General features: G+C 44.6%; 1 protein-coding gene across 3 annotated transcripts; it reads right to left on the bottom strand.

Moving 5' to 3' along the window:
* Window positions 1-234: 234 nt before the first annotated feature.
* On the bottom strand, window positions 235-24951 carry LOC138966121 (uncharacterized). 3 transcript variants are annotated; one of them, XM_070338232.1, is made up of 15 exons: window positions 24910-24951; window positions 23627-23989; window positions 22919-23170; window positions 21871-22077; window positions 20241-20564; window positions 19217-19457; window positions 13343-13528; window positions 11631-11777; window positions 7484-7588; window positions 6690-6805; window positions 4956-5035; window positions 4037-4344; window positions 2216-2846; window positions 2014-2179; window positions 235-1957 (listed from the first exon to the last, which is right to left on the bottom strand). In XM_070338232.1, the coding sequence occupies exons 2-13, from the start codon at window positions 23924-23926 to the stop codon at window positions 2569-2571; spliced, it is 2544 nt and encodes an 847-aa protein (XP_070194333.1). In that variant the 5' UTR covers window positions 23927-23989; window positions 24910-24951; the 3' UTR covers window positions 235-1957; window positions 2014-2179; window positions 2216-2568. The 3 variants fall into 3 exon arrangements, with proteins under 3 accessions (XP_070194333.1, XP_070194332.1, XP_070194334.1); XM_070338231.1 differs by having other exon boundaries at window positions 235-2179; XM_070338233.1 differs by lacking the exon at window positions 2014-2179 and having other exon boundaries at window positions 2440-2846.
* Window positions 24952-25001: the final 50 nt, after the last annotated feature.

Genomic DNA, 25001 nt, shown 5'->3' with positions numbered 1-25001 from the left:
TTGTTTCTCTGTGGTTTGTGTGTGCGAGAGGATGAGAGAGAGAGGTTTTGTGTATATGAGAGACAGTGTGTGTCAAAGAGACTGAGAGAGGGTGTGCTGTGTGTGTGTGAAACAAAACATGTCTTGATATGTTTTGACCAAAGCAACACAACAGGAAAGAAATTCCAATAACAAATTAATGGCAGCATTATCCACAAAAGTCATGGAAGAAAATCAAATACAATAAACAGTGTATGATAGTTAAAATATTATATTTGAAGGATTAGATTACATCATAAGTTACAAAATAGAAAACATAGAACATATTGTATATCACAACAGTGGGATCAGTCACGGGTTAGTCGGCAGGCATGACCCGGTAACTGTTATACTTATTGCAACTAGTTTTTAACACTTGCCAGATTCATTTGACATTTTTTCTGTGTCTTCCCAAAACACCAAGAAACCACGACGATTCCCGATGATCTTCCTTTCGCTGAAGGACATCTATCAAATTGGAAATGTTAACCCATGCTACATTGAAAACCTCTGCTTCATCTCGACCCTGAAATGCTTTGTAGCATCACATGCTCTAGTTTATCACAAGCGCCTAAGCATAAAGAAAATGCCCCACAATAGCAACACATGCATTGCCTTTGATTTTGCTCTCAGTGATTAAACAGATAAAATCTGTTTTCAAAACACAAATAAATTAATTCCATTAAAGCAAAATACAAAAAAAGCAGAAAGCATTTCTCATCCTATTGGTTTTCCAGGGAATGATCCCATGCCACTATTTAGCTCTTCAATCTCTAGCTTTTGTTCTTCTGTTACCTATTTTGGAGAAGTCACAAATTCTATAATAAGGTCTAACATGTTATACATTGAATTTTGAGGCAAGGGAATTCACATTAAAATTTGTGCTAACAAAGTTTTCATGAGAAAAAAAAGGTCAAAACAAAATGACAAGCAGATATTTGTATACTTGCATCAACCATATTGCAATGACTGGGGTTAAAATCCCTTGTTAAACCAAAAGCAGATGTGAATCTCTATGAGAAGCTGTTTTTCATATTTGCCAAGTAAGGGAAATTCAATAAATAAATACAGATGGATTATCACAGCATAAAGTCATCACAGTAACCAGCGAGTAAAATGTTCCTTAAACGGAATGTTAAAGTTAACAGCTTGCGGGCACAAAAACATATCAATGTGAGATTAAAAATACAAAACACTGGACGGAACAAGAACTTCAAAAAATAAAAAACAAATAATGAGTCAAAAATGGACGCACAACTTCTGGAGACCAGCTCCGAATATAAAAAAAAAAAGTCAAATAAAATGTCAGGAAGTAAATCCTTTAAATACATAAATATAAATTTTGATTACATTCTCATAAGCATGAAAAAAAACAAGACTTCCATTCAGTTGTAACTGCATGGCAAAATCCAGCTCCAATCAGACAAATCATGAAGTGAATTTCTTCAACTTTCCTGCAAGTGCAATAAACTGTAAAGATTTGAGAGGAACCGCCATCAACAGTACATTTTCTGTTTTAATGCCTACGTTCACAATGTAAGCTGGGGTTTTCCATGCACAGTCATCATCATCCTACCCACACACTGCATTGACAGCTCAACACATGTCGTGCAAACATTTCGCTCTGCTCAGCATGCCCACTGCCTTTTTCTTCCCCTCACAATATCCACCAGTCCAGTAATCTCTCCGTTTCCCTCCTCATTTCAGTGGAACCCCCACCCCCCCCCCCCCCCCCCCCCCCTCTTTGAAACTCCTCAAATAACAATGTCTTCCTTGTTAGGACACTCCCTTCTTGTATGTTCTGTTAATTAACTCTGTAATTTCAAGACTCCCTTTCTTTAAATGCAGATTTTTAAAAGGCTACAGTGGCCGGAACTCCCCTTTTAAGGCAAACTCCCTGTCGTCAAGACTCTGTTTTCTTAGACTTTGTATTCCTAACCTCTGTGAGTTTACCCCATTTTAAGACTCTGTTTTCTTAGACTTTCTATTCCTAACCTCTGTGAGTTTACCCCATTTTAAGACTGTTTTCTTAGACTTTCTATTCCTAACCTCTGTGAGTTTACCCCATTTTAAGACTCTGTTTTCTTAGACTTTCTATTCCTAACCTCTGTGAGTTTACCCCATTTTAAGACTCTGTTTTCTTAGACTTTCTATTCCTAACCTCTGTGAGTTTGCCCCATTTTAAGACTCTGTTTACTTCTGTGAGTTTGCCCCATTTTAAGACTCTGTTTACTTAGACTTTCTATTCCTAACCTCTGTGAGTTTACCCCATTTTAAGACTCTGTTTTCTTAGACTTTCTATTCCTAACCTCTGTGAGTTTACCCCATTTTAAGACTCTGTTTTCTTAGACTTTCTATTCCTAACCTCTGTGAATTTACCCCATTTTAAGACTCTGTTTTCTTAGACTTTCTATTCCTAACCTCTGTGAGTTTACCCCATTTTAAGACTCCCTCCTTTTGAAGACCTGATTTTCTGAGATTTGTTTGAGGTGGTAAAAGGTGGTTCCACTGTTTTACTTTGCTGCAGCTGTTCAACTCTCTGGAGGTCAGCTACTTCCTCGCCGACTTTTTCCTCGCCCCTCTCTTTGCAGCCTTGCCAACTGCAGCCTTAGTGGCAGAAGTCGGCTTAGCAGCGCCTGAAGACTTGCTGGCAGAGGCAGTCGACTCCCCTGATGAAGAAGGTTTGCTGGATGCATCAGAATCTGACGTCCTGGACATGTCCGACTTGTGTGAAGCGTTGCTGGACAAAACGGAAGACTTGGGTCCACCAGAGGATGCTGATGACCCTGTGTTACGCCGTTCTGACCCACCAGTGGTTTCTTCCATGCCTACGAATGATGAATCAGAATGTTAAACACAGCCTAAAACGGAGCATGGCTGCCTTACAGAGTAAGAACTTAACTTTATTTATTACACCCCCGGTATAGGGGTGTGTATAGGTTTCGCTCGATGTGTTTGTGTGTTTGTGTGTTTGTGTTCGCATATAGATCTCAAGAATGAACGGACCGATCGTCACCAAACTTGGTGAACAGGTTCTATACATTCCTGAGACGGTCCTTACAAAAATTGGGACCAGTCAAACACACGGTTAGGGAGTTATTGGTGGATTAAGATTCTACAAGGACTTATAGAGTAACATATTAATGGTCAAAGGGAAATAACCTTCTCAGTTGGTGGCAGTGAGAATGGTTATTTCCCTTTGACCAACGGGGGTGTTTTTCCTACCTCGAAGGAATTTCTTGTTTATTTATTAATTTTGCAATACGAATCAATACAGTTTTGAGTTCAAAGAGAGAAACCTTTCTCAAAGCCTGCACACAAATGATTTGTTTGTTTGTTTGTTTGTTTGTTTGTTTGCTTAACGCCCAGCCGACCACGAAGGGCCATATCAGGGCGGTGCTGCTTTGACATATAACGTGCGCCACACACAAGACAGAAGTCGCAGCACAGGCTTCATGTCTCCCCCAGTCACATTATTCTGACACCGGACCAACCAGTCCTAGCACTAACCCCATAATGCCAGACGCCAGGCGGAGCAGCCACTAGATTGCCAATTTTAAAGTCTTAGGTATGACCCGGCCGGGGTTCGAACCCACGACCTCCCGATCACGGGGCGGACGCCTTACCACTAGGCCAACACACAAATGCTAGTGTCTCTTTCTTGTAATGGTTACCTCACAGTTAAAATGAATGTACAAGTTGCTGAATTCAAACAAGGGTTTTTTCTTTGTTATAGAAGAATGATGACAAATAACAAACCACGTGTACCTCACATAGTTAAATAATCACGAGTCAATCAATGAATCTACTCTAAGTGATACAGTGGAACGTCCTCCCTTTAAAGACACCCAAAACTCTATCTGAGAAAATCGGGTCTTAAAAAGGAGTGAGTCTTAAAATGGGGGTAATTTTACAGAGGTTATGAACAGAAAGTCTGAGAAAACAAGGTCTTAAAAAGGAGGAAGTCTTAAATTGGGGGGGGGGGGGGGGGTTCAACTGTACATCATAAACACCATACCTGCATCATCCGGTCCTTCCTCTCTCTGCTCCTGAGCTACGTCAGTGCTGCTCTCCCCTGGCTGGTAATCTGTCAGTTCAACAGTAGTCTCCCCTTCCTCCAGATTGTCTGCCCCTGGAATGCCCTCCAGATCCACCAGCACATCAGGTGGCGCCTCTGAGGTGTCATGAATCTCTGCCGTCGTCAGAGTCTGGTCACGGCTGGTTTGTTCATGCTGGTTGTTTTCAGTGTCGTCGTTGTCGTCTGGCACGAAGGCGGGGTTGTCTGCCCCTGCCTCCTGGCTGTGTGAGGAGTGGCTGGATTCTGGTCTGGAAATCATTCAAATTCACACACAAAGTTTCTATAAAAATGTGAAAAAAATAACCCGACCACCAGCAACAAACAGCAAAACACAAGCAAAGTCTCCGTGTGTGTGAATGAGTGTATGTGCGCCTTGAGTCGCCTGTTGGTGAGATATGTGCGCGTTATAAATATTCGTATTATTATTATTATTATTATTAAAGAAGGTTCAATTCAAAAAGCTATGGTTGTTCTGATGCAAAATGTACGTATTTCTATTTACTTAAACAGAGGACCTGCGACATACAGCAACATTTTGTCCAGACACCAGAGTAGACGTCTGAGTGTACAAAGAAGAAGAATTCAGTTTAACTTGTCACCTACATAAACATTTTGCTCCAATGATTCCTTCAGCCATGCATCTACACATTTGTACTTTTTACGAAGGACTGCATGTCTCGATTAACCACTATTTTTAGGTCACCAAGCCGGTCATTCAACTTTATCTTGTTTACTGCATACAACCTTTCTCTTCACAATGCACTCAGCATAGGCTTTCTATCGGTCACAAACATTGTAACGTTCTCATCAATAATTCTACAAGCATGAAGAAAACACACAACCATAAAGCTATTAGTACCGTGTCTCCTCTTCCTTTAGAGCCAGCTGAGGTGGCGCCCTCTTCAGGAATGCTGACAGACTCTCCTCTTCTTCCTCCGCCTGTCAAAGAAAAGGGACAAAGCTGTGAAGTGTGTAGAGTATGGTGCTACCTGTCATAAAACAACACCTTTGGGACCAGTTAAACGGGTCACTTCACTTCAGATCTTCTGCTGAAGAAAGGTTTACTTTGTTCAACCCTTTCGCTGCCAAAATCTTGTTCATGCTCCATAGCGTTTGATCACACAAACTATCATACAAACATACCCCTCCCCAAAAAAATCTTCCTTCTAATTTCCCTCTTGACTTGTCTCTGTCAAGCTCACTCTGCAACCACAACACAGATACTCCTAAAGTATGTTTTACTTTGGATACCCAAATTTAAGACTCTCCTTTTCAAGACCTTGTTTTTTCAGACTTTTTGACCATAACCTCTGTCAAATTACCCCCATTTTAGGACTCCCTCCTTTTTAAGACCCGGTTTTCTTAATCGGAAGGTCAAGGGTTCGAATCCCGGTCGCGGCCGCCTGGTGGGTTAAGTGTGGAGATTTTTCCGATCTCCCGGGTCAACTTATGTGCAGATCTGCTAGTGGCTTATCCCCCTTCGTGTGTACACGCAAGCACAAGACCAAGTGCGCACGGAAAAGATCCTGTAATCCATGTCAGAGTTCGGTGGGTTATAGAAACACGAAAATATCCAGCATGCTTCCTCCGAAAGCGGCGTATGGCTGCCTTAATGGCGGGGTAAAAACGGTCATACACGTAAAATTCCACTCGTGCAAAAAACACGAGTGTACGTGGGAGTTTCAGCCCACGAACGAAGAAGAAGAAGAAGAAGAAGACCCGATTTTCTCAGATTTGTTAAGGTTTTAATAGGGGGCTTCCACTGTACAGCCATTTACAAAATATACCGTATTTGACGGATTACAAGACGCACCGTTTTATAAGCCACACCCCCGACTTTTAACAAAAAAATTGGGACGAGCCACGTATAGGCCGCGTCACTAAATTAGCCGCCGTCGAAAAAAAAAAATCAGATCGTGTCAATCAATCAAAACAACCAGGCAAACGAAAGTACGGTATTTGGCGAAATCGGCTCCGAGAATAAACAAGTGAAACAAAGAAGAAAAGTGAAAAAGTTTGAAGAAAAATATCACACACACACAATTTGTAACCAACACACACATGTAGTCCCGCCCGGAATAAGCTTTTTTTGGGATGATTTACGACTTTTGCGCACATTTTGAGCAGACGAAAACACAACATGGCGGCTCTCGCTCCTCCAACTATCGCGAGACACAAAAAAACGAAATCTTGCGCGCGCGATATCCTGATACATCCGGTGTTTCTCTGTACGCTATCTTGTCACGACGACTTGTTGACAAACGAAGATTCGCGAAAGAAAGAGAAAAGCGCTGCGTCTTGAGTAGAGAGCTAATAAAGTACCGGTAATCGCTAATCGAGTGAAATGAAAATCCACGGCGACTTCCATTAGGTGAATGCTATTCAAGTTTAGGTAACGTTTTAGCCGCATCTTTTTATAAGCCGCAATGCGATTTTTTATAAAAAAAAGTCGCGGCTTGTAGTCCGTCGAATACAGTACTCAAAATCTAAACAACGAAGTGACTGTGGTAAGATGAACAAAGTTAAAAAACAAAGGACCAAAACAAATATATACTCAGATAAGGTTCAAACAGCCTAAAAACACTTTACTTACAGCTTCCAGATCATAAAGACCTCTGCCCAGGTCCAGCGTGCCTGTCTGGTAAAGAGCCTCCGTGTCAGGGCCATGGATTGCGTCTGGGTACAGGTCTTCATGGTACTCGCGCTCGTCTGGAACAATATGGCATTGAAGGTACATACACAGATACACACTCATCTGACACATTAACACACATGGACATAGAGACACAAAGTCATGCAGACAGACAGACAGACAGACAGACAGACAGACAGACAGACAGACAGATTGATAGACAAACAAACACATGCTATGCATGAATACCTGTATGAAGGTACATACACACACATCGGACACATTAACACACATGGACATAGAGACACAAAGTCATGCAGACAGACAGACAGACAGACAGATCAATAGACAAACACACGCTATGCATGAATACCTGTATGAAGGTACAAACACGGATACACACACATCTACCACATTAACACACATGGACATAGAGACACAAAGTCATGCAGACAGACAGACAGACAGACAGACAGACAGACAGACAAGACAGACAGACAGATTGATAGACAAACAAACACATGCTATGCATGAATACCTGTATGAAGGTACATACACACACATCGGACACATTAACACACATGGACTTTCTGCATTTTACATTTGCAATAAATTGACATTTTACATTTGCTCTTGACAAATTTTCTTGCTTCAGCTGAACGAGAAAAAAAGCCAAGAAGTTGCTCCACACATGAGCATCAGATTGAAAACAAGTGTTGAAGATGATGCGTCATCATTGACTCCCCAATACTCACCAGTCACTTCAACCACCTCGGCTGACCCCTCCCAAATGCTGGTCAGCACTTTCTGTGTCAGCTCTTGGTGAGTCTTACGCTTCCGACTGCCGTCCATCCACAAGGCTAAGCAGAAGGAAAAATATCAATAAAAAGAAGGTAAGGTTGTCTTTGTGACTAAAGTCATAACATCAAACTAATCATGTCACATGCCAGCCACCCATTTTAAGATAAGTTTGAAGGTGATTGACGGTATAGTCCCAGAACCAGTCGTAGGCAAGAGATTTATCATACGTTATTCGCGGTCGAGGTGAACAATGACTGTCTCAATCTGTGTAAAATGTCATATTTTGGTCAAAAACGCAAATAACATTTATGTATCGATCGAATTCCTTTCAGGTACTATGACTTTGTTGTTGTTTTGATGATTGAACGAGCACACACACACATGCAATCAAACACATAAGCTTCATATTTGGGCGTTTCAGGCTGACCGAAACTTCAAAGGAACTACAAAACACACGTCATGTACTGACTTTGTTGTTGTTTTGACATTGAACAGCACACACACATGCAATCAAACACATGACGTGTGTTTTGTAGTTCCTTTAAAGTTTTGGTCAACCTGAAACGCCCAAATATGAAGTTTTGTAGGCCTCTGACGTCACATGGCTCAAAGAAGGGAAATCCAATCTTTCTTTCTTTATTTGGTGTTTAACGTCGTTTTCAACCACGAAGGTTATATCGCGACGAGGGAAAGGGGGGAGATGGGATAGGGGAAAGGGGGGGGGGGGGGGGAGATGGGATAGAGCCACTTGTTAAGTGTTTCTTGTTCACAAAAGCACTAATCAAAAAATTGCTCCAGGGGCTTGCAACGTAGTACAATATATGACCTTACTGGGAGAATGCAAGTTTCCAGTACAAAGGACTAAACATTTCTTACATACTGCTTGACTAAAATCTTTACAAACATTGACTATATTCTATACAAGAACCACTCAACAAGGGTAAAAGGAGAAACAGAATCCGTTAGTCGCCTCATACGACATGCAGGGTGCAGAGAAATAAGGATGTGGAAAAGAAGACTTTTGGTAAGTGAAATAAAGGTGATGGATCCAGTCAGGTAGAAATAAGACAACAAGAAAAGAATTGGAAAACTGCAGGGAATAGTAGGGAGAGTTTTTTTGGAAGGAAATATAGGTGAAAGGACTGGTAAGGCAGAAATAAGACAAAAGAAGAGAAGAAACAGAACCGTTAGTCGCCTCTTACGACATGCTGGGTAGCATCGGGTAAATTCTTTCTAGTCCCAACCAATATGGGACTCCCCCTAACCCGCGGGGGGGTAGGGAAATCCAATGTCCAATTGATACATTAGAGATTTCATCTAATATGAGGCCACCTGTATCTGCCTTCATCTTCCCTGGCCCTGGATAGGGTCAGGTATAACTTTTCATTTGGGTCAACTGAAAAGCGCTTGGAAAAATCAGGTATTTGTATAAATCCACTGTGTGGGTCCTACTGGGTCCATCAACATGAGCGACACAAATTCTAACCACTATATGCCTCTCTGGCTCTCAAGGAAATGGCAGAGGTAGTCCACGCTGGACGTCTGGACGCTGAAGAATGCAATGAAAGATATGTAAACATATAACTTTCTATGAGCCAACTTTATAGGAATGTTTTTACTTCTTATATTCTCCTTTGCTGACTTTGCCGTAATTCTCCAATTCTTTGTTGGGTCAGTTAAAATAACAGCTGAGAGAGATATTGGGGGGGGGGGGGGGGGGGGGGGAACCCAGGTTGTACATGAGCTGCAACACAATAAAGTCAAGTACAGTAACACTGACTTGTACATGTATTACAAAATTACAAAGACTGCGCCCATTCTAATAGAGTTAAACCCCCCTTTCAAGAGACACCCCCCCCCCCCCCCAATTTAAGACTCCTCTCTTCAAAGACCGTACAGTCGAGATCATTTAACACAAAAAACGATAAGCCGAAAAAAAACCATTACCCGAAACGTGTTGTCAGTCCCAATCATTCCCTTCATAAACCCTACTAAAACAAGAAGGGCAAAGCCCATACGACTCACATGCTTGACCTTGACCTTTACATGACCTTGACCTTCAAGGTCAAATAACTAAACCTAGCAATGACATCATACACTAAGAACTGCTTTACACATTTTTCCTACCAAAATACATGTGACCTTGACCCAAGGTCAAGGTCATCCAAGGTTATGCAACACAAAGCTGTTAATTCAAGACATAGGAAGTACAATGGTGCTTATTGGCTCTTTCTACCATGAGATATGGTCACTTTTAGTGGTTCACTACCTTATTTTGGTCACATTTCATAAGGGTCAAAGTGACCTTGACTTTGATCATATGTGACCAAATGTGTCTCATGATGAAAGCATAACATGTGCCCCACATAATTGTTAAGTTTGAAACAGTTATCTTCCATAGTTCAGGGTCAAGGTCACTTCAAAATATGTATACAATCCAACTTTGAAGAGCTCCTGTGACCTTGACCTTGAAGCAAGGTAAACCAAACTGGTATCAAAAGATGGGGCTTACTTTGCCCTATATATCATATATAGGTGAGGTATTGAATCTCAAAAACTTCAGAGAAAATGTGAAAAATGTGAAAAATAGCTGTTTTTTAGGCAACATTTATGGCCCCTGCGACCTTGACCTTGAAGCAAGGTCAAGATGCTATGTATGTTTTTTGGGGCCTTGTCATCATACACCATCTTGACAAATTTGGTACTGATAGACTGAATAGTGTCCAAGAAATATCCAACGTTAAAGTTTTCCGGACGGACATCCGGACGGACGGACGGACGGACGGACGGACGGACGACTCGGGTGAGTACATAGACTCACTTTTGCTTCGCATGTGAGTCAAAAACCATCATAACGCAAAATAAAACGATCTGAGACTCACGCAAAAAACGTTTACACGAAGCCGAGTCTCGGTCTCTTGCACCACCAAACAACTGTTTTGTTCAACTTGTAGCTTCCAAAGCGAGAAGTGTTCACGTGTTTGCACGGCCCATTGAAAGAAAGAATGAAATGGTCGACGTAAACTTAGACTTTATCACGAAGTCAGTACAGCTCTCTTGTGGTGTTTGCTTCTTGCGCGTGCATATTCTTCCCGATAATTCCATAATCTTTGGAAATTGGAGCAGATGGCACACAAATGTCATGGTGTATCAAGATTCTGAAACCTCTTCCGAAAACACTCTACGGCTTACGCGCGTTTGTTCGGTTGGTCAGCACCGATCAACTCTGTTGAAGCGTTTATACTTAAAACGGGTATCTTCTAGATTTCAAAATAGTTTGATCATTTTCGTTATCGCGAAAAAATGTTAACTCGAAAAAAAATATTGGTCCCTTTCATTTCGTGTAAAGCGATCTCGACTGTATTTTCTCAGACGTTTTGTTCATATATAAAAAACGCTTGCGCTGGACCCGAGTACTCTTCAGACATTCACACACACACACACACACACACACACACACACACACACACACACACACACACACTCTCTCTCTCCCTCACTCCTTCTCTCTCTCCCCCTCTCTCTCTCTCACACACACACACACACACACACACACACACACACACACACACACACACACACATGCACACACACTACCACATCTCCATTCTAAAACACGTCACGTTCCAAATCAAAAGACGACATTCTATTTTCTTACGTCACTATTCTTGGTTTACGGTACCATTCGGCGGCTTTGCTACGAGTATGGCATAGTCTTGGTTTGCCGAGACCTTGCACCGTTCTATCAGACTGCCTGGCTGGCTGTTGCACCGCGAATTCCTCCCACCGCCAAGTCGTTTTTTTGTGGTTTATTTCGCATTTAGGTCCCAGGTAACATTATGAAGTTTTAATACGATCAATCGGACCTATTATCAAGTTAGTGTATCAACTTTTGAACGAACTGCGCCCAGTAGTTTCCCAGCAATAAGCTGGTAAGTCGAGACACACACAGAGACACACAATTAAAGTCTGCTGGACCCTTGTACTAGCGTACTCGGGGATAACCTCTGTATTTATCCCCATTTTAAGACGCCCTCCTTTTTAAGACCTGATCTTCTCAGATTTTTGGAGGTCTTAAAAGGTGGGTTCCACTGTACTCACATATGATGTACATCTTGAAGAGCAGCCGCTTTTTATGGGGCGGAACGAGGATGAGGTCATAGTCTCTCTGAGCCAGTCGCTGGGCGAACATCGGCATCAGCGTCATGAAATGGGCAGCATTCTTTCTGATCGACTCCTGGACCATTTCTGCAGTATAGGTACAATGAACACAAATAATAAACACCTTTAGAGAATCAATACAGTAAAACCTGTCTCTAAAGGACACCCTTGGGGTATGGTAATGGTGTCCCTATTAGACAGGTGTCCTTTCTTCACAGGTGGAGGGGCCGGGGCAATATTTTACAAAGAGCACGTAAAATGTACAAGACACTTTTTGTCAATCCTGGAGTATGTATTTATTTTTCAACACAAAACACAAGGTAAAAACTTAAATAAAATTACCAGATCATTGTACAAGGCACAGATTGAGGGCGGTGACAGGAATAGAGAGAGAGTGAGAGAGAGAGAGAGAGAGAGAGAGAGAGAGAGAGAGAGAGAGAGAGAGAGAGAGAGAGAGAGAGAGAGAGAGAGAGAGAGAGAGAGAGAGAGAGAGAGAGAGAGAGAGAGAGAGAGAGAGAGAGAGAGAGAGAGAGAGAGAGAGAGAGACCTATTGAATACATATGGGCCAACAGCCCCTTTCAATGGATTGAACATGAGACTCACTGAAAATGTGAGTAAACAAATGATACATGTGGCAAACAACAACAACAACAACATCCCCCCCCCCCCCCCCCCCACCCTCCACCTACCCCGTTCGCTACACACACAGTGCATTCAAACTTACGCAAGTCGGACATCACAAAGCTAAAAATAGCTGACTCTTCATCAGTGGTTCAACGGGAAATTCCAATTTTTTCAAGGCAGCAACTTGAATAACAGTCGAGTTTTCGAAGTTGCATTTTCATGTACGTAGTGTCCGTTTGTGACAGTGTTTACACTTCCTACGGTCCGAAAAATTGTGTCCGCGTCCGTAAAAGGCAGGTGTCTGTCCGTTAAAGGTTAGTTATAGTTGAAATCGTGTTCGTTCCATGTCCGTATGTAGCAGGTGGCCGTTACAACAAGGGTCCGCTAGACTCAGGTTTTACTGTATCATGCTTTCTTCCTGATTGACTCCTGAACCATTTCTGCAGTACAGGTACAATGAACACAAATAATTAATATCTTTAGGGAATCAACAACATGTTTTCTTTCAGGTAAAAAAAAAAAGAAGCAATCTTGATCTTCTTCTGTCAGCCTCTTTCACGGTGACATACAAACTATTTTTAATTAACAGCAAAAGACCAAACAAACTACTGGGTTGTCAAGGTGAGATGGACCAACACCGACACACTAGCCAAAGCATGCAAAATATCTTTAAACTGCTACCTTTTGTTTGTTTGTTTGTTTGTTTGCTTAACGCCCAGCCGACCACGAAGGGCCATATCAGGGCGGTGCTGCTTTGACATTTAACGTGCGCCACACACAAGACAGAAGTCGCAGCCTGCTTCATGTCTCACCCAGTCACATTATTCTGACACCGGACCAACCAGTCCTAGCACTAACCCCATAATGCCAGACGCCAGGCGGAGCAGCCACTAGATTGCCAATTTTAAAGTCTTAGGTATGACCCGGCCGGGGTTCGAACCCACGACCTCCCGATCACGGGGCGGACGCCTTACCACTAGGCCACCGTGCCGGTAAACTGCTACCTAGGTTTTTTCAAAAAGACTCACCACCAAAAAGAGACTTGGATTCCAGACGACGATGCATGTCAATCATCTCATCAAGTACGGCCCACAGTGTTGGATGCAGCCCATCATGCAACAGCTCAGACTCGCGCATGTAGGCGTTAAGCACGCAGATCTGGTGTGCCATCTCGTGGACTGGCGTGAACATGGCTGGCAGGCGACGACATCGTTCTGAAAACCGTTTATGGAGTCGCTGTTATATATCTGGCCTAAATTGAACCTAAATCGTTGGAACTGTTCACATGGCAGACTTTTCGCCACCTTGGCCTCGACAACTTGGGAGCGATTTTCAAACGAGACAAAATGTGAGAAAATGTTGGTTGAAAGTCTGCTATGTGAATGGCACTTTAGAGTCAGTGTTTGTCTTTGCGTCAGTTCATAAGTATGTGTCTAAACTTTCTCTGCAGTGGAACCCCCATTTTAATTAAGACGGTAGTCCTACCCCCCCCCCCCCCCCAATTTAAGACTGTCTTCCTCCTTTTTAAGACCCTCCTTCCTCTGTAAATGTACCTTTATTTTAAAGGTCCTTGTCTACATTTTTATACCGAAATCGCCATTTGACCATTAAAATGCAGAGTCTATTATCTACAATTATCAACTTCTTCTTCTTCTTCTTGGCGTTCGCAGAGGTTACACAATCAGTCCAGCACTGGTGATAAATGTTGTCGTTTTCTCCAACTCCTGTCGACTGCCGTATAGTTTGGTCTGCAAGGGAGTTGGTGACGGCCACACTTCTTTTCGTTCCTCATCTAGTAAGGGACATCGCTGTAAGATGTGTTCCGCTGTTTGGTCCTCTTGACCGCAGGCACAGGTTGGTGATGGCGCCAGCTTGAACTTTCGGTTCATGTGAGCATTGAGCCTGTTGTGGCCAGTACGCAGCCTGATGAGGTTGACTTGCTGCTCTCTGGACAATGTGTGGTAGTCATCTCTGTTTGTCCTTGGCCTCATCAATGCCTTGATGATTGTCTTCTGCTCACTAAAGCTGACACTGTTTTCAGGTTGGTCTTCCACGGCTCCTTCTTTTGCCAGCTCATCTGCCCTTTCATTTCCTGGTATCCCACAGTGTGCTGGTATCCATTGGAGGACAACTCTTCTGGTTTGTCTGACCATCTGTAATGCTTTGGCCAGCTGTGGGAGTTTGTCGTTCTCTAGGGCCTGAAGGACTGAAAGGGCGTCCGAGAGGAAGACAACTTGGTAGCAAGGGTCTGCGGAGTCCTGAACGAAGGAGGCGGCCTGCATGAGAGCTTCTGCTTCTGCTTTATAGTTTGTGCAGTGTTTGCCAGTGGCAACGCTGGATGTAGCTGTATGTCCCCCAGGGAACTGGATGAGAATGCCTGCACCTCCATTGAGCACGGCGTTAGTTGCTGATCCATCGGTGTATACATGGATCCACGCCTCTTTTGGGTACTGTTCGTCGATCAGGGCTAAGGTGAGTGCCTGTCGAGCTGTGTCATTCTGATCTTCTCCTGAGGTAACATGTGGAACACTGGTGCAGATCTGGATGCCTGGTTTCTCTGTTGCCTTGGGGGTTTCCTCTTCTTCTTGAGTCAGAGGTAGAGTGTTCTGTGGAAGGACTTCCCTGTACTGTCGAGAAAGTCTCTTGCTCTCGTGTACAAAACTGCTCCGTTTAAGCCGGTTCTTGGTGAGGTTGCTCAGTCTGTGCTTCATGGGGTGGTCGGGTAGGCACCTGAGCTTCTCGGCCTGTACCATAGTCTTGGCTTCTCTTCTCTGACAGAGGGGTTGGATGGTGGTAAGCTTCTCCATTTCCTTGATGGGCGTGGATTTCATTGCACCGGTGATGAGTCGGAGGGCCTGGTTTTGCACACGGTCAAGGGTCTGCAGGTTTGTCTTGGCTGAGGTTGACCACGCTGTGGAGCCGTACTCGAGGTGGGGTCTGATTGTTCCCTGGTATACTGTCTTCAGTATCTTCTCGTTCGCTCCCCAGGTGGTACCTGCCAGCTTCCTGAGTATGGCTAGCTTGCGCCGGGCCTTCGTCTCTGCCTGTGCAATGTGTGGTTTCCAGGTCTGCCGTCTATCAAAGGTGACACCAAGGTACGTTGCTTCTTCATCCTCTCTCAGAGGAGTTCCACCAAGCCTAATGGTTCCGGCTTTTTGCTTTGGCGACAGTGTGAATAGGGTGGTGGAGGATTTCTCCTTGTTGATGGAGACGCACCAATCTTCTGCCCATGCGTTCAGCCTATCTGCCGCTTGCTGCATTCTGTAGGTGGCAGTACTTGCGTGCTCCTCCTTGCACCAGATCACAAGGTCGTCTGCGTAGAGAGCAGCTTTGATCCCCTTGGGCATCTCAGACACCAGATCGTCGATGAAGAGAAGGAAGAGTGTGGGGGAGAGGACTCCGCCCTGAGGGACGCCATGACGAAGGAGGAACTTCTTGCTTTTGGTCTGGTCGACGTTAACTCTTGCCCTGCGGTTATAGAGGTAAGAGCGAATCCACTGGTACATGTTGCTGGACACGCCTTTCCTCAGCAGTTTTACAAGGAGTCCATCTTTCCAGACCTTGTCAAATGCCTTCTGAAGATCTATCCAGGTGACGAAGACCAGCTTCTGTTCCTGAAAGGCATCTTCAACTTCTTGCGCCAGGTAAGTGACCTGATCTTCAGTGCTGCGGAACTGTCGGAATCCAGCTTGTTCAGGGGCGAGGAGGTTCCTGGATTCCAGGTACCACCTGAGGCGCTCGTTCACAATTCTCTCCAGGGTCTTCACAACACAGCTGGTGAGGCTGATTGGGCGATAGCTGGTGGCCTTCTTTGGATCCTTTCCTTTTTTTAAGATGGGGATCATGATCGCTTCTCGCCAGAGTTGTGGTAGCGATCCTTCTTGCCAGCTGCTGTTGAAGACCTCGAGTAGCTTGTTCTCTGCTGCACTACCAAGGTGGGTTAGCATCTCGTTGGTGATGCCGTCTGGGCCAGGGGACTTCTTCGCCTTTGACTTTTTCAGAGCTGAGTGCAGCTCGTGGAGTGTGAGTGGTTGACTCATGGCGTCCACTGTCGACTGTCTGGCAGGTCTCTCTCTTTTCTCTCTTCTTGCTTCTCTCTGTTTCTCGGGGCTAACATGGAGGTTGCTCTCAGCTGCATAGCTTTCAGCAAATTGGTTGGCAGCATGCTTTCCAGTAAGCACCTTCCCGTTCTCTTCTAATGTGATCTTTCCTCTGCTGGTGTTCTCATCATTCAACTGCTTGGTGAGCCTCCAGAGCTTTCTGCCATCCTTCTCAAGGTTCAGAGAGCTTGTTTTCTCTTGCCAGCTTCTCCGTCTTGCCTGTAGCTTCTTTTTGAGAAATTTGGCTTTGGCTTCCTGGAGGCGGATGTTGTTGTTTTGTGACGGGTTGACTTCTGCTTCCCTTCTGGCGTCTGCCAGATCATCATCCAGTTCCTGCAATTCATTGCTCCAGTAGGGCTTATAGTCTCTCCTGGCACCCCTGGGAATGGACTCACGCGCTGCTCTGAGGATGCTCATGTTGAAGTCCTTCGCCACCATGTTGATGTCTCGACCCTCGACTCTGATGTCTTTGGTGAGTTCGCTGGTGCGGTGTCTAAAGAGGAACCAGTTCGCTCTTTTGTAGTTCCACCGTGGGAAGGAAGCTTCAGTGCAGGACTCCATGCCCAGGGTCAAAAAGACTGGCCGATGGTCACTTCCACCTAGCTGTTCTCCGACCTCTCTGCTGGTTAGCTGGTGCATGTCTTCCGTGCAGAAGGCTAGGTCAGGAGTTGATGTAGTGTGCCATCTTCTGGAGTAGAATGTAGGGCAGTCAAAGGGACTGTTCAAAAGGATGAGACCTTTGTCGTCCTGCCAGTTCTCCACCTCTTCTCCTCTCCGATCCAGGTGGTCATATCCCCAACTCTGTGAATGACTGTTGAAGTCACCCACCACGATGAAGTTGGAGGCCTTTGCGGGGATCGTGTCAAGGGCGAGGTGTCTATCATTGGGGCAGTAGAAGTTGACAAGATGGAATTCTGATGTCTTCGTCTGGATTCGAATCACCTGATATTCGGAGTCCTCCATGTGCGTTTCTATCAAACAGGCATTGATGTTGTTCCTGATGAGGGTCAGGATTCCTCCTTTGCTTCGGTCTGTTCTGTCGGACCTAAGGCATTGGTAGCCTCTCACTTTGAAGGACTTTTGGGGTGTCAGGTGCGTCTCCTGAATACAGCAGATGTTGATGTTCTTCTCATGCAGGATATGCTCCAACTCTGTCTTCTTGTTCAGGATACTTTCTGCGTTCCAGTGCATGACCTGAAAAGGTCGCTGCTGACTGGGTTTCTTCCTGGTTGTGGTGGTGCCAGTCACTTTCCTCTCGCGTCCCCTGGCGTGACAAGACGGACGGGAGGGACCTCCAGTAGTTGGGGCTGGGTCCCTTTGAGGCATGGGACCCGACGCTGCTCCACCCTGGGGGGTCCTCAATGGGCGAGCGCCATTTCCATCTGTGCTGGTTGATTGTGTCATCATTTGCGTAAGTGCGTGTACCCGTGGTTTGTTAGAATGCGCCGTGCGGCCCGGGTCCTCCGTCTTCAGCATTCGGGGTTTTCTGTCGGGGTTACCTCACCCTTAGCTCATGGCCCGTACGTCCTACCCTGAGAGCACAGGGGGGAGGATTTTCCGGGATCCCACCCGGAGCCAGTTTGGTCCGCGGCCGCAAGCGGCTGATCTCCATATCTGAAGACCGTTCCCCTATCCGCCACCCGGGGACGCGCTGGGTTGGGGGTGGTCGCCCCACTGAATTTCCCACACTGGGTTAAGAAAGATCAGCCTGTCCCAGACAATTATCAACAATACACCCCCTTTCGATCAGGAACGACGAAGCCAGTGTAGCCGTTTGAAAATTCATTGTAGTATTCCAGCGTAGTACTCATAGTAGGATATCCTTATTTGGAAAATGCCAAGCGCAAAACTCCTCTCAAATCTCGTGCATTTCATGCGTTTAAAAAAAAAGCGTGGACAGCGCTCCAGTGTCAAACTGTTGCTGCACTTGTTTTGGGCGTGGCTATAAGCATAAGTGACATGTATTTGATTGGTCAGTATTTTTAAGCAAAGCACATGTTCTCAGCAAACAGAAAACAAAATATTGGAAGCGTGAGTCACGCTACCCAAAAATAAAATATTTTTTTATGTATATATTTTTTTTTCTATAACTTTTTTCCCCATGGTTCATTCATCATTTGACATAACTTTTTAGCGAAATCTAACCATAAGATTATTGAAAAAAAAGCAAAAATATAGACGACCACCTTTAAGACTTGATTTTCTCAGATTTGTTGAGGTCTTAAAAGGTACTATTACCGAGGCTACGAACAGAACATCTGAGAATAAAATTACACCCTTTTTTCTTTCCTTTTGCAAGTGCACTGAAACACTAAGATGTATATCCAGTCTGTTACCAGTCACCCAGGTTCCTGTGAAAGTGCACTGAACATCTGTTATAAAATCAGGATGAAATCACAAAAGGTTCAGGCATAGACGTTCTACCATTCAAAATGATGAAACAAATATGTTTACACTATCCACACAAGTTATGAACCTGGTGTTCATGTTCTGGTTTCTTTGCATAAAATGACATATGCTACATATAGATTTTCTTCCAGAGATCAGGGTTGAGGTGTCAAAGAGAAACTGGGTGCCACCCAACTGGGTGGGAGCACACCGTGGGGTCTCATTGGTTGAAATCACAACAAATCTCAATTTAAACCAATCAGGCCCAGCGGCTGGCTCCCACAAAGTTGGGTGGCATCTAGTTTTACTGCGTGCATACACCTGAGCCCAGAAAACATTAATTTTCTATTATGTGAGCTTCTGCTTCAGCTAAAATGATCCCCAAACCAAAAAGAGCCTGGATCATTCCCTCACCAATAACAGCACGTCCTCTGAGCACAGCCGCCAGATATTTCTGTGTCTCCACGCCCTCCACATCATACTCATACGCTGTCATCACCGGCCACAGCGGCTCAAGGACACAGCGACCTTGGCAGCACAGTCGATAGGCCAGGAGGAAGATGAAAAAGATGACGCAGGCACCGAGCAGGAGGATGCCGTTGAGAGCGGTCAGAATCCAGACACTGTACGGCTCCACCAGCCAGGGGGACTCCACCTGTACACAGATGTTGGTGAATGAGATTGAAAGGCTGTGACAGCAGGAGCATACACAAAAAATAACTCCATTCAGAATGACGTGAAATGCAAGCCATGCCGTCCTCCCAAGCGGAAGGTGATGGGTTTGAATCCCGACCGCGGCCGCCTGGTGGGTTAAGGGTGGAGATTTTTCCGATCTATGAACTCAACTTATGTTCAGACCTGCCAGAGCCTTTTTCTCCTTCGTGTGTACACGCAAGCACAGGACCAAGTGTGCACAGAAAAGATCTGCAATCCATGTCAGAGTTGGGTGGGTTATAGAAACACAATAATAACAAGCAAGCACCCCCCAAAAGTGGAGTATGGCTGCCTTAATGGTGGGTTAAAAATGGTCATACACGTAAACCGTGGGAGTTTCAGCCTACGAACGAAAAAGAGGCAGCAAACCATGCATCCAAAATGTCAATGTCGCCTGCACCTACCCCATCACTCTTCACATTCACCTGTGTTGGGTCAAATCGTGATGGCCCCAACATTCAGTCCCCGAATGGCCAAATAGGTTGAAGAAACAACCAACTACCCATCCCCTGTTGTCAGTGCAGTGGCCTAGCTTTAAAAGTTATATTAATAATTTGCTTCATCATCTCCCCCCTTCTCTCTCACCTCCCTGTCAGGTCAAAGTTCTTGATGATTTCACCAGCGTCCAGCTCTCCCACACACACCCATTATGAGTGCAGTGGACTATTTTTAAAGTCATCACGCTTTGATTTCTCCATCACAAGTTGACATTCTCTGCACTTACCTGCGTTGGGTTGAACTGGGTGATGATGGCGCCAAACAGAGCATCGCCCGTCAGGCACGAGTAGCAGATCACCATGACGACGTTGAACACCGTCAGCCTGAAAGGCCTCACCGCCAGCACAAGCAACACCACCAGGAACAGCACAACGGTCATGCTGATGGCCTGAGCCCCTGTGTTCTGGAAGGTGGCCGCGTAGAGGACGAGGATGAGAAGCTTGACCATGTGGACCGCTGGACGGTAGTAGACGGCACGCAGTCGGTACGAGGAGAAGAGGTGAAGGCCACGCACCGCCCACACCACGTCCAGTCCCGACATGTACTCCACCTGTGTTGACCATACGTTATATGTCAGTCTCCATCACTTTGTTGTAATGTGCCAAAGTGTGGAGCGCTTGAAGACTGACAAACATATTCCCATTCTGACTGGTTGTTGTGAATGTGACGGCTGTAAAAGTCGTTTGGCAGAGAAATGCTATTCATGTACTCCACCTTTGTTGACCATACGTAATGTCGGTCTATTACTTTATTGTACAGTGGAACCCCCCTTATAGGACCTCCAGGGCGGGGATGTAGCTCAGTCGGTAGAGCAGGGCGGGGATGTAACTCAGTTGGTAGAGCAGGGCGGGGATGTAGCTCAGTCGGTAGCGCGCTGGATTTGTATCCAGTTGGCCGCTGTCAGCGTGAGTTCGTCCCCACGTTCGGCGAGAGATTTATTTCTCAGAGTCAACTTTGTGTGCAGACTCTCCTCGGTGTCCGAACACCCCCCGTGTGTACACGCAAGCACAAGACCAAGTGCGCACGAAAAAGATCCTGTAATCCATGTCAGAGTTCGGTGGGTTATAGAAACACAAAAATACCAAGCATGCTTCCTCCAAAAACGGCGTATGGCTGCCTAAATGGCGGGGTACAAAAAACGGTCATACACGTAAAATTCCACTCGTGCAAAAAAAAAACCATGAGTGTACGTGGGAGTTTCAGCCCACGAACGCAGAAGAAGAAGAAGAAGAAGAAGAAGAAGAAGAAGACCTCCAAAAATCTGATAAATTCTGGTCTTAAAATGGGGGTGAATTTACAGAGGTTGTGAAGAGAAAAATCTGGAAAAGCAAGGTCTTAAATTGGGGGGTCTTAAAAGGGGGTTCCACTGTAATGTGCGAAAGTATAGAGCGTTGAAGACTGATAAACACATTCTGACAAGTTGTTGAAAGTGTGAGGGCTGTAAAAGTGAGTGGGCAGAGAAATGCTATTCAAATTAGCACATACACACAAACACACACTACATTGGCATTCTGATCTGTTGTTATTTTGAGGAGGATAAAGGGGTTGGGAATGGGGGTTTGGACAGGAAAATGGCAATTCAAATTCAAGCGATTTTGTGGGCGCATACCTAAGCGTACACACACACACACACACACACACACACACACACACACACACACACAAAGCAAAGATATATGAGGAATACAACACTTTCACACACAAAAGACATAGTATTACAAGAGTAATGAACACAGCTAGCTAGCATGGCAAGATACAAAGGAAAATTGAGAACAGTTTTAATTACTTTTGTGTAAACAATACCCTCACTTTCCTACTTCATCTCTCATACTCTGACCAGCTGCACTTCAACTGACCTCTTTCAATTTCAGGAAATCTTCATGGTGCCGTTCTGCTGAAGCCATGGCCTCGTGTCGAATACGCCACGCAAGCCACGCTGGAAACACCACAAACATCACCAGCAAACCCACGACTGATGGCACAATGTAGGCCCAGTGCAGGCCCGACCAGCACTCCACTGTGTTCTCAACACTCATATGGCCATCAGATGTACAGCGGAACACCTGAAAAATGAAATGGGATAAAAGCAAGGTCAAGTGTTAGAAGAGATCAGAATTTTGGGACAAAGCACACTTTTGTTGTCTTGGGTACTCTTTGCAAATAGATCACCCTTTATTTAAAAAGAAGGTCAATGCTTAAGAAAGATAAATCTGGTGCAGGAAGCATAACAACAAATAGATAAATGGCGGTAAGAATTGACCATTGTGAGTAAAGAATTATCCACTGAACAAACTATGAGTAGTACAGGAGCAAATCTGGCTCGTAATTTTCCATTTGCCCCCAAAATGCTTTCTGGTGGGAATAATGCTTTAAACTTGACATGTTTGTTTCATTGCAGACTTTGGTGTTATTTTAACTGAATAAAATCTTCCCCCATTGACCACAGTTATAATTATGTTCATCCAAAAGACAGAAGAAACAGTGCACATAGCATAATTTGCCAGCATGACACTACCTTATTCTGTCACATAAAACTATGAGTCAGTATTGTCCATTTTGATCTGAATACTTTTTGTTTCCACTGCCTGTCATATATGTAACCGAGTTCCCGAAGCACAAGAATAACCTTTGGAAGCAAAGCCAGTCAAACAGGATTGAGATTTTAGAGCTAATTTTTTAGCCCTAAAGAAAAGCTATGGGTACGCAAATGTTCCCAAGAGCATACAAGGAGACAGCAGCAGCTGGACCCCATCACAAACAGAACTCCACAATTAACAGGTGTCTAGCCGGCGACATAGAAGAAACGTCAAGCTACTATAGATAGCCTGCGCCCTTCGCTGACAGACAACTCGGCAAAGTCTGCTGTGAAGGGTGATCGACGCAGTAGCCTCCCTAAAAACCTACCTTGACCGCTGACACACCAAAGGGCAGTGCAATGACTTGGGCAATAATGACCATTGCTCGCTGTAGCCTGGCGTTGTGCACCAACAGGTACGCTGGCTGTCGTTTGTGCAGAACAATCTTTATGGTGGCCCAGATGACTGCAAGCAGTGCAAAGAACCCTGCCCAGCCCGCCAAGATGTAGGAGAACTGAGTGCTGACTGTTGCGCTTGGTGTGTCGTAGTTTCGGACCCCAATGAACGCACCGCAGTCAACCTGTACAAAAAATAAATACAAACATGGTTGACTTGGTTACATATTTAGAAAGATGGAGACATGAATTAAAGAATAGAGTGGTGGGGCAATGAGTAAACATAAAACAAAACCCAAACCTAAGCCCCCCCCCCCCCCCCCCCCCCGCACTCTGAAATGCAGCTAGACATGCACACACCCTGACAGATAGACACGCACACACCGGGGCGGGGATATAGCTCAGTTGGTAGTGCGCTGGATTTGTATTCAGTTGGCCACTGACAGCGTGAGTTCGTCCCCACGTTCGGCGGAAATTTATTTCACAGAGTCAACTTTGTGTGCAGACTCTCTTCGGTGTCCGAACACCCCCCGTGTACACTACATTGGGTGTGCACGTTAAAGATCCCACGATTGACAAAAGGGTCTTTCCTGGCAAAATTGCTTAGGCACAGTTAATAATCTCTCTCTCTGTGCACTAACCTTGATGTACTCCCAAACATCCGCTGTGAAGATGAAGACAAAGTTGGTGCGGACGAGCCAGGTCTCCGGCCAGATCCACTTGAGGGACATTGCCTGCAGAACAGCCAGCACTTGAAAGAACTCCAGACATAGCAACAACGCATCAGATGCAATCAGAGATGTGCTCCTTTTGGTGTTGTGGCGGCTGAAGACCTTCTGCTGACCGATGGCGGACGTCTTGTGCAGTTTTTGTGCCGTTTGTTTTCCATTCTTGGGGTTTAAAAGGAAGGGCTCCACCTCCTTCAGGTAAAGCTGCGGCATGGTTGAGGTGCTGTTTCACTTTTCCTACTGTTGGTTACACTGTCAGGCCTCTGTCAGTCATGTCTGAAATTGATTGTGTATTGATATGCATCATATGGTAGAATACATTTACAATTCAAAGTGAGTGGCTGTGTGTGTGGCAAATTCTCGTTAGGTCTGCTCCTATAGTTTGTCTACTTCGATTTTTGCGAATTCCTACCACTATGTTCCATATATTTTCGTTTTATTTTCTTCTTCTTTGTTTTTGTTGTGTTATTGTGGTTTTATGTGTTTGATACATGTGTACGTTATTTGTTATCTTTGTGGGGTTTTGTTTCGTTTGTATTTGTTGTGTTTTGTTGTGCTTTTATGTTTGTTTTTCCCATTATGATGTTTTTGTGTGTGTCTCCTTATTTGTATAATTGACTATTGTGTGAGTGTGAAAAAAAAAAAAAAAAATACAGAGGCACTCTGAGTCTGACACACACAAACACAGATTGATACACCAAACCTCAGTTCTAACAAACATAATAAATACATGTATATAAAATGTTAAAAAACAATAACACAACAGAGACTATAACAAACAAACAAACACCACACACACACACACACACACACACACACAAACACACACACACACACACACACACACACACAGACTCTAACAAACAAACAAACACACACACACACACACAGAGACTATAACAAACAAACACACACACACACACACACACACACACACACACACACACACACACAAAAGACATTCTTGGATATATGCCACTTTTGTGCGTTGGCAAACTTGTTTTTATTTTTTTACGAGCAGAGCTTCAACGACATTTGGAAGGGACCGAGTCTACTAAGTCAGTAAGTGCCTAAAACAATAAATGTGAGAACATGTATAACGTGCCTAACAGCAAAAGGAAAATTCGTCACACTTAATCAGCGAAAAAAGAGGACAGTTGAGACAAGTTCCCACAAAATTCGACTCAAGCACCTACCTTCGCCGCCATGTTGTTTACGACTTCCTCTCCCGACAACGGAAGTAAAAGCCACAATCAACCCGCAGCCGCAAAGACCTCTGACCTCTGAC

This window comes from Littorina saxatilis, linkage group LG5 (genome assembly GCF_037325665.1).
Source record: "Littorina saxatilis isolate snail1 linkage group LG5, US_GU_Lsax_2.0, whole genome shotgun sequence".
Taxonomy (NCBI): domain Eukaryota; kingdom Metazoa; phylum Mollusca; class Gastropoda; order Littorinimorpha; family Littorinidae; genus Littorina; species Littorina saxatilis.
This window is presented reverse-complemented; position numbering and strand designations above follow the sequence as displayed.